The sequence below is a fragment of the Condylura cristata genome, unplaced genomic scaffold (genome assembly GCF_000260355.1).
Source record: "Condylura cristata isolate star-nosed mole 26May11 unplaced genomic scaffold, ConCri1.0 scaffold00017, whole genome shotgun sequence".
Taxonomy (NCBI): Eukaryota; Metazoa; Chordata; class Mammalia; order Eulipotyphla; family Talpidae; genus Condylura; species Condylura cristata.
The window spans coordinates 8,514,458-8,523,698 of record NW_004567118.1 but is presented as its reverse complement, the minus strand read 5'-3'; the positions used below and the strand labels follow the sequence as shown (position 1 = coordinate 8,523,698).

Here is a 9,241-nt window from a genome sequence, read left to right as displayed (position 1 = left end):
CGCGAGGCGCCGCGGCCTCGCTCACCCGCGGGCCCCGCAGTCGCCGCAGCAGCGCGTCCTCGTCGTCCTCGACGTCGCCGAACACCAGCTCCTCCAGGCAGCGCTCCACGGCCGGCCGGTCCTCCTCCAGCGCCAGGCGGTTCCGCTGCCGGAGCCGCCTCTCCTCCTCCGCCGCCGCGATGGCGATCTCAGCAGGCGGAGCGCTCGGCGGGGCCGGCGGTTTCCGCTGGGATGAAGGAGCCGTCTTTCGGGGCGGCCCTCCCGACTTCGCGCGGGTCCTGCGGTCCGGCCTCGCTCCGGGTCTCCGACCCGCTTTCACGCGGCTCCTCCGTTCCGGCGGCATCGTAGGGTTGGAGAAGAAACGCAGGCGCTCACGTGGAACCTCGCTGCGCATGCGCGGAGGCGCTCAGCGGGTCCCAGCCACCGAACCCCCGAGGGGCCGGAAGGAGCCTGCGCGGCTGGTAGCACGTGACCGGCCTTCGCTTCCCTACGTAACGCCCACTCCCCTCTCGAGCCCCTCCCCGTGTGGGAGTTCCGCCGGGAGAGCCAATCTTCCGGGTGTAGGGGGAAGCGGCGTGACTGGAGTGGAAAGTCTTTTCCGCCACAATTTAGCAGCTGCAACTTAAATGAAAGGGGCACAGGAAATCCAGAGTATAAGTTGAGATGACCGAATGAACCTTCTTAACTCCTCCCCCTGGCCTTTTAATCACTCGCCCTAGCACGCGCCCCAGTTGCCTTTTCCACCCCTTCGTCTTGGTACGGTCCGTAGAGTACGGAGCCTGCGGAGGGTCCCACGCTGGAAGAGAGAAAGGAGGGTATGTGGGGAAGTGGGCCAATCGGGGCGCGGGTCACGGCGCAGGCGCGCTGGGGAGGGAGGGCTATGCTAATGTTGTTGATATCCTGGGGCCACCCGAGTTAAAGGGGGGAAATCCGGGGGCTGCTGCAGCCGCCACCGGTCTGGGCCCAACAGGGGCCCCCCTGTAGTCGCCGTAATCCCGGGGAGAGGCGCCAGCCCCCGGCTCGGGGAGGGGGCGCCGCGGGCCCGGGGAGCACGGACAACCCCTACCCATGAGGCCCTGATGGAAAACACAAAGGATCTGGTGAGAGCCGAGCGCGGCAGCCGCTTTGTGTGCTAGGTGGGGGGGACGCCTGCAGCTCCCCGACCCCAGGAACCCTGCAGCTCACTGACCCCCTCCCAGGCCTGCTTCCCTATCCCACGCCCCCTCAACCTCCGGAGCCCCCCTCCCCCTACCGGCCGTTAACGATTCAGGGGTTCCCCTCCCCCCACCCTTCACCCACGGGCTCGTCGGGGTTCTGTCTACTCCCTCCACTCTCTGGAAGAAAAATTTTAGAAGAAAGTTTTTCTTTGCGTCCCGCCCCCCCCCCCTTTCAGCGCTATTTGGGAGGGGAAACTGTATTTGAGACTTTCCCTTTTTCCTTTTTTTTTTTTTTTTTAACCGCCCAGGGTGGAAAGTAGAGCCCTTGCTGCCCCCAAAGGAGGAGGTAGCGGAGTCTTTGCAGGGGAAAGCGCCTCTCGGATTGGGGGCCAGTGCCGCCGAGCGTTTTGCACGTGGAGGTGGAAATATTGAAAGGGGGCGGGGTGGGCACGTGTGGGAGGGAGAGGTGGGAGTGGTGTTTCGGGAGCCGCCGCCTTGGCCGCCTTCTTGGCGAGGGTTCCGGGTTTATGGGCTTCTGTGACAGTCGCGTTCTCTTTTGTGAAATAAGAATCCTAACGTTTCAGAGTCGGAAGAGACATTAGAGGTCACCCAAAGCAGCCGTCCCCTCCGCAGCCTCTCTGAAAAGTGGTAGGTAGTCTGACCTCTGTTTACACCCCTCCACACTCCCGAGTAGCTCCCCGCTGCTGCCTGTTCGCTTTTCCAGTTGTTCTAATTGTCTGCTTACCCTCGTTAGACCCTTCAGTCTCATTCATGTGCTCGTTAAGTTGCTCCTTTTTTTACTTCTCAAATTTTCTCTCACATCCTCCTCACCCACCCACCGCTCATTTGGCCTATATTTTTTGTGTGCCAAGTAAGAACAGCAGGGAAGTGCAGGAAGAAGGATTTGAGAGAGAGTGAGGCCAAAAACTTTGCTGGGTCATTTTCACATATGCAGGCTCATGTGTATAAGAGTGGCTGATGTTTTTCTCCAGGAAGCTTGGGGATGAGGACCTGGGGATTTCACGGTTGTTTTCTCATAGTGTATCTTTTTGAAGTTAGCAATTTCGGCATAGTCTCTATGTACTCAAGCATATTTGCTTGTTGCTTTTAAATCACTTTCCCTAAGGATGCCTAAAATTGCCTCTTGGGGGTAGTACTGAAACTGTTAAAAGCTTCTCCAGGCTGAGCGGTAATTAGAACTGCTTCCCCACCTCTTCCTCTTAATCAGTGTATTCCTTGCAAACTGGACTTCCTTCTCAGAGCTCCTCCTTCACAATGCTTTCATTTCCCCCCACCCCCACCCCCCATTCTTAAGATAGTTGAAATTTTGCAACAGTACAATATTTGCTTAGAGTTTGCAATATTTTTAATGCTCTTTGTATGCTCCAGAATTTTACATTCAGTACTCCAGACACTTCCGTTTATTCCACGTCACTTAAGTGTTTTGCTAGTGTTCTCCTTTACTTGGTGAACAGTGTTGCCTCAAAAAGTAGTTTTATTATCATAAAAATTGGGGGGAGGGGTGGGGGAAAGATGGACTGCCTGCATGGTTTCCTCTTCCAAATGTGATTTGGGAGTCAAAATAAAGGTTAAATAAGATGTAGAAGTAATGAGCTTCATACAGGAACCTGGGGAAGAAATTTCACTTCACACTCCCAGTGCCCTGTCTAAAATGTTTCAGGATAGACTTCTTTCCTCTCTCCTTTGCACTAAGAGACTTGCTCTTGCTCTGCTCTAGTGTGCTTTTTTTTTTTTTTTTTTGTCCTGTTTGTTTAGCTCAACACCAAAGAGTGTTTAGAAAGAAAATAGCTGTGTCTTTTTTGCACCACCTCCTTCTCTGAATAACAAGTAGCTTCTATTTATATAAAACCCCATACTTGAGGCTTTTGAATGCTTTGCAAATTATGGCAAAAACTGTCTGGAATAAGTTATCTGTTCATAATTATCTTATGTTGGGCCATATTTGTTAACTGTTCAATTTTCACTTTTATACAAACCTTGACATCTATTTCCTCTAAATCTAGTTACTAGTATTTAAAATGGAAATGAGTACTAGATACTAAATGAAATAATAGAGCTATAGAATTTTGCTTTTAGAATTTTAATTAATATGGAGCCTGCTTACTTTAAACATGAACTGTCATGACTTAAGCTGACTTTGGAGACATTTGCATTCTAAACGTACTAGACAGGAACAACTGGTTTTATTTTTAAAGACACTGCTCTATTTTTTTATGGCTGGTTTTATGTTGACCTGATTAGTATCTATACCTTTTTTGATGTTCTGGTGCTTCTAAATCCCTCAGTTACATTGGAAATTAAACACAATTTGTTATAAAACATAGTAGTCAAAAGTAGGTAAATCTATAGCTTAGAAGTGAAAACAACATACTAATGTCATACGAACCACTAAATTACTAAAAGCCCAGAATGCTCAGTGGTTGGAATAACCACAATCTAAAATTAGACTAGTTTTTGCTTTTGTTGCTGCTTTCACAATTTTTTATCTTGAAAATGTTTACTAAATAAGACTTAAAGTTTTCAAATTTATCGTTTTAAGGTTACCTGGCTAAAATGTAGTGTTAGTCTTAGGGTTTCAAATCTGAAAGAGATTAGAAATTGGGACAGTAGACCAGGAAGGACTTAAAGTAGTTCAACTAAAATATACTCTGCTACCAGGGCATGTTTAAGTGTCCAAGACTACTTGTTTTGATTAGGCCAGGACCACTTTTAATTTTATTCAAAAATTGCTGGCTGGTTTTGATGTTTTAAAATCATAATTTTTTAAAAAATAAACTTTTAGGATGTTTTGCCCCCACAAATTTAGACGTACGCTTCTTGTTTTGCTGGAACCCTCCAGGAATGATGGGGGGGAATAACTCCTATTTGAATGAACACTAAATTTGAGATGAAATGAATGAGAAGGGCCCTGCCATTCTAGGGTATATGGTATTAGTTTTGCCACTTACTACATAGTGCTTATTGGATAACATTCTGCTACCTCAGTTTATCCTCATCTGCACAGGTAAGGGTTGGTCTAGGGTCAACATCCTCCATTAGAACTTTACATAGTGGTGAAAGTATCAAAGTATCCTGTGCTACTAGCTACACATGGCTAATGAGCACTCCTTAAAAGGTAGCTAGCACAACTGAGTAACCACAAACTTCACCGGTTTAATTTGTATAAATTTAAATATTCTTCATGTTTGTCAGTTATATTTGTAGCTATAGAACAGTGTCAAGGACATAGAACAGGCTTAGTCCGTCACTAGACTCATCTTTTAGGGCTCTCAAAAGCAGATCTTCTTTCCTGGAGACAATTCAGCAGGTCTGTAGTGAAAGCTGGGAGTCATGTTTTTAGCACTTAACCCAGAAAGGTTTTCTTTTTTTTTTTTTCCAGTTTGGCTAAGGGAACCCTGCATCAGGAGATTTCTAAGCTCCTTTCTAGTTCGCACTTTAAAACTAATGACTTAGATTTTAGTGGAGTACAGATGAGTTGTGGGTGAAGATAATAAACTGTTCAGGCTCTAACTCTGTCACCTTCTGACTTGTGATCTTAGACAAGTTGTCTAACCTCTTAAAGCTCCATTTTCCTTGTCTAAAATGTGGGCCAGGCATCAGCCCTGCCTCCCTCTGAGGTTTCTGTAAATCTCTAGTCAGATGTCATAACCGTTGTATAAAATACAAGCTGCTATAAATGATCTTCCCAGAATCCTTTTTAATTTTCCCTTTTCACTGTGTTGCCAATTTCCTACTTCTGTTCTTACAGAACTGGCTCTATACCATGCATTAATTCAGTAATTTCTTATTCCCCTAATGATTTGACCATAAATTCCAGTCTTGTTATAGAATATTAGCACTTGGTATTTCTGATGCTTTGCATAGTGATACATATGTATTGTTCAATAATTATGGATAATAACACCTATCATTTTAACATCTCAAAACTTTAGTTAAGTAGTTTATTTTCTATACCAAAGAAGTAAACCTCTTGTGTGGCAGTAGGTGTGTTTAACCTTGTTTTGTTTCATCATTAATATCCTGTTGTTAATTTCCGATCATTGTACAGCTTTTGAGCAACTACCTCCAAAATATATTTTTGAAAGACAAATACCAGATTGTATCAAATCATTATTATGCAGAATGACATGTTTAACTTAATTCCACTATATTAACATATTAATGAAAGTTCTTATTTGAATTGCTCAAGCTATAGTTCCAACTTAAGAGTGAATTTCATTGTTTGACATAGAACCATTAGCCAATAATGATGTTGAAGACCCTCTTAGCCACTGTTTGAGACTTCATTTTGACATGGTCATCTTATTTTTTTTAATTAGCTTTTCAGGTTCATACTTAAGGATTCATAGCTTTCCTCTGAAGAACTGACAGCCCATTCATGTGAATTATTTTACTTTATCATTCATCCTTCCTGTGTGGTAAGTGGTGTTTTCCTTACTTAGAAAAAGGGAAACTGAGATCCAAGTAATTTTTACACCCAAAGTTGTGATAGAACCGAAATTTAAGCCAGAGTAGAAACTTATTTCTTATAGATTTAAGATACCTTCATTTTGCTCACTGTTGCTTTAAATCTTAGAATTTGATGTGTAGAATAATGTCATGTTGTTTGCTGGGTACTTTTCAGTTTCTCAAGGTGACTTAGGTCACTACTGCTTTCAGAGTTCTCTTGGTTGCATCATTGACAAGAATTTGTTCTTTCACATTGAACTTAGGAGAAATTATTCAAATAAATTCAAATCTCTACCATTTATGTCCCTCCTTTGAGTAAGCTTAGGAAGAATGAAGGCTTTTCTGTTAGACCAGTGAATTGTACCAGAAAGCCCAGCTGCACCTCCCACCCTGGTGGTGCAGTAAGGAAGGAGACCCTCCAAGAGCTAAACAGCTGTCTAGCTCTTGCTGAGTTCAGGCATCACAGAATATCTATTAATCCTTTCTTTTGAACTTTGTGAGTTTACAAAACCACCCATTTGAGGTTTTAGAAAATTATATTCTGAGAGTTTGAGAACAGTGTGGACTGCTACACCGTAGTGATTTGGATGATGAAGTCAGTTAACTTTCGATGTGTTTATTCATATTGAAAAATATACTGCTGCTTGGTTGCATGTTTGTTTATATTGCATTTAGAATCTCTGTTTTTTATGAAATTTCTCCTGGAACTTTTGGTTAATTATAGGTAGTTAATGGAAATGCCTTTTAATTCTATTAGCAATATAAGGAAGAAGGTTCATCCCTATTAAGTTCTTGATTATTTTGTTCACGATAAAAACCCTTTGTCTTATTTTTCATTACCAAAGTCTTACACATTTGCTATTTTAAAAAGAGAAAGAGAAGTTAAAATCATTCTCCCATCTTATTCTCACCTTGTTGATAGTTTAGCTATTCTTTCTTCCATCTTTATAAATGCACATGTAAACAAATACAGATCTATGTTTGTCTGGGCTATGACAGCGTATATTGTTTTTCTTAAGAAGAAGTAACTAATTCTTCAGGGAAAATTTTTACATTTTTTTCTCTCAGTATTTTGTTAATTGGTAATCATTCTACTGATGACTAAAGTACATCCAGTTTTTAACTTTACATTATTGCACCCTCAAAAAAATCTTTCTGGATAAGTTCTTGTGTCCTGTGTTTCTGAAAGATTCCTATAAGTAGACTTAACTGATTAAAGATGTACTCATTCTTTTTTTTTTTTTTTTTCAGATTTTCATGAGTAGTCTTAAATTTGCCTTTTTATCACACATGAGTCACATTTCACCCTTATGTAAACTTGCCAGTGCCAGACACCATCAGTCTTTTAAATTTTATCAGTTAAATAAACTTTAAAGGGTAATTTGTACTTTATACAAATTACTACTTTTATGAAATATATGCACTTGATAGTATAGTGTTAACAGGACCTTTTACAAACTAGTAACAAAAGCTAGTGGTTATTATGGAATTTATAAACTCTACTAGGGTAAAATGTGTTTCTGAGCAAAATGAGGTAAAAGTGAAGATGACTTATTCTGAATCTTGATGACAGGTGAAGTATTTCAGAAAATGCAAAAGCAGTATTTGTCAGATAACATTTTCTAATACACTACTAAAATAATTTGTGTAGGCATCAAGGTCTAGAGAACCATGAGCTTAGGGGCACAGAAGAGGAAGCACAAAATATCACTTTCAGAAGGAGAAATTCTAACCCTGAGTTACAAAATACTGAACATAGGTTTAAAGTTTGATCACAGCCCTAGCCACAGAGGAGAACTTGAAAGTAAAGCAGCACCAGAACTGGTAGGCTTATATTATAAGTAAACTTAAATTGTCAGCATTGTTTCATAGGAACAGAGTGAAGACATCAAGGCTTAGAGTCATGGAATAAAGAGGAAGGAAGAAGAGTAAAAAATCAATCCTTCAGGAAAAGAAAGAGAAAGTAAACTACTAGAGAATGTTCTTGAACTAGGAACTTTGCCCATGAAACAGAAATAAACGTACCATATCTATACAGAGCTACTGTAAGAAAAACCAGTTAATGTGAATAAGTGTTTAAGCTGATGAAAATCCTTTTCTCTAACCCCCCACCCCGAGCCCCAAGGGAAACATTAGAATCAAAATGAAATAAAACATCCTAAAACCAATATTTGAACATGTGAGTGAGAAAAAAAAACTCCTTAAATCAGAAATCTAAAGCCAAGAACAGAAATAATTAGATGTGTAACACTATGCCCCTAAAACATGTACAGCATTGTAAATCAGCATTACCGCAATAAAAATAACAAAAACCAAAAATTTTAAAAAGCAGGGAAAAAAGTTAGATTAAATTCAGAAGAGAATTGAAAAGTCAGGAATGAAGTTTGAGTTTTAAGGGTCCCACCAAACAGTTGATTGAAATTGAAGATTATAAAAGACACTGAAGGAAAATTATCAAAAGAATGAAAAATGCAGTTTTATTTGTACTTGGAAGATGGAACCAAAAAGTCTAATGTGTGCTATTGGTGTGTCTCAAGAAGGAAGAAATATAGAATCCAAGAAAACTTTCTGGAGTAATTAAAAAAAACCAGAACTATACATCAGAAGTTTTTGTCAAAAGATAAACTCCAGGTATATCCTTGGTTGTTTCATTTAACTTCAAAGATGTAGAAAATTTCTCAAGACCTCTGTCCAAAAAGACAAAGTGATTTTACAAGGGCAAAAGATACAGACTGTTAGTGAATTTCTCAAAATCAACTTAAAAAGCAAGGCAAATAATGAAACAGCGTAAGGAAGGAAAATGCTAACCAAAACTCTTCTATCCAGTCAGCTATCTTGCAAGTGTCAAGTCTAGAAAAACAGTTTTAAAAGTACTAAGAACTTCAGGAATATGCTACCCATTAGCTCTTCCCTGAAGAAAATCTTTAAGGTTGAGCTTCTTACAAGAGAAGGCTAGGAAATTTTTAGCCAGAAAAAAACTGTCTTGAGTTTTGTGTATCTTTTTGAGCTAAGGCTAAAACCAAGAAGAATAGGCAACATAGGTAGAAAATCAGTACATAAATGTTATATGTTCCAACAAAATAAAAAGTGCAGTAAAAAACACTGATGGGAAGAAAGCGTTATAATAAATTAGAGACTATCATTAAATTATTATGAGGGATTCAAAGGATATTACCTAAAATTGAATGACAGTAAAATGTTTAGGTGAGAAAAGATACCTGTTACTGTAAAAGACATTACAGAAGGAAGCCCTGGGGAAAATATAAAGACCTTCCAGATACTGAAACTATTTTTTTTAAAGACCAAGGAAAATCATCATGAAGTGGAAAAAATCACATCTTCAGTAGTAAGTAATGCACACAGTAATTATAAAAAGATAACATAGCAGAATTGAACTAAACAAATCAGTTATATCAATGAGGAATGAAGTCTTCAATTAAAAGGATCCCCACCCGTGGGGATTACAATTGAGATGAAAAAAAAAATGTGCAAAATGATGTAAAAATAAACTTTTTAATAAAAAAAAAAAAAAAGATCCCCAAATAGGACCCTCCCTGGTGGCACAGCGGGTTAAAGCACAGCACTAAGAAGCTAAAGCTACTTCAGCATGAGTT

At 40.5% G+C, this 9,241-nt stretch overlaps 2 protein-coding genes across 2 annotated transcripts in view; one reads left to right on the top strand and one right to left on the bottom strand.

The window, feature by feature from the left end:
- Positions 1-386, bottom strand: part of UTP18 (UTP18 small subunit (SSU) processome component homolog (yeast)) — a 24,397-nt gene extending 24,011 nt beyond the window's left edge. The window contains exon 1 of the mRNA XM_004684387.2: positions 26-386. Coding sequence (XP_004684444.2) covers positions 26-343 — 318 coding nt within the window. The 5' untranslated portion in view covers positions 344-386. The remainder of the gene's footprint in view (positions 1-25) is intronic.
- Positions 387-1,002: 616 nt separating this feature from the next.
- Positions 1,003-9,241, top strand: part of MBTD1 (mbt domain containing 1) — a 55,537-nt gene continuing 47,298 nt past the window's right edge. Inside the window, exons 1-3 of the mRNA XM_012726655.1 lie at positions 1,003-1,100; positions 1,742-1,805; positions 5,498-5,596. The gene's annotated coding sequence lies outside the window, so the exon portion shown is untranslated. The remainder of the gene's footprint in view (positions 1,101-1,741; positions 1,806-5,497; positions 5,597-9,241) is intronic.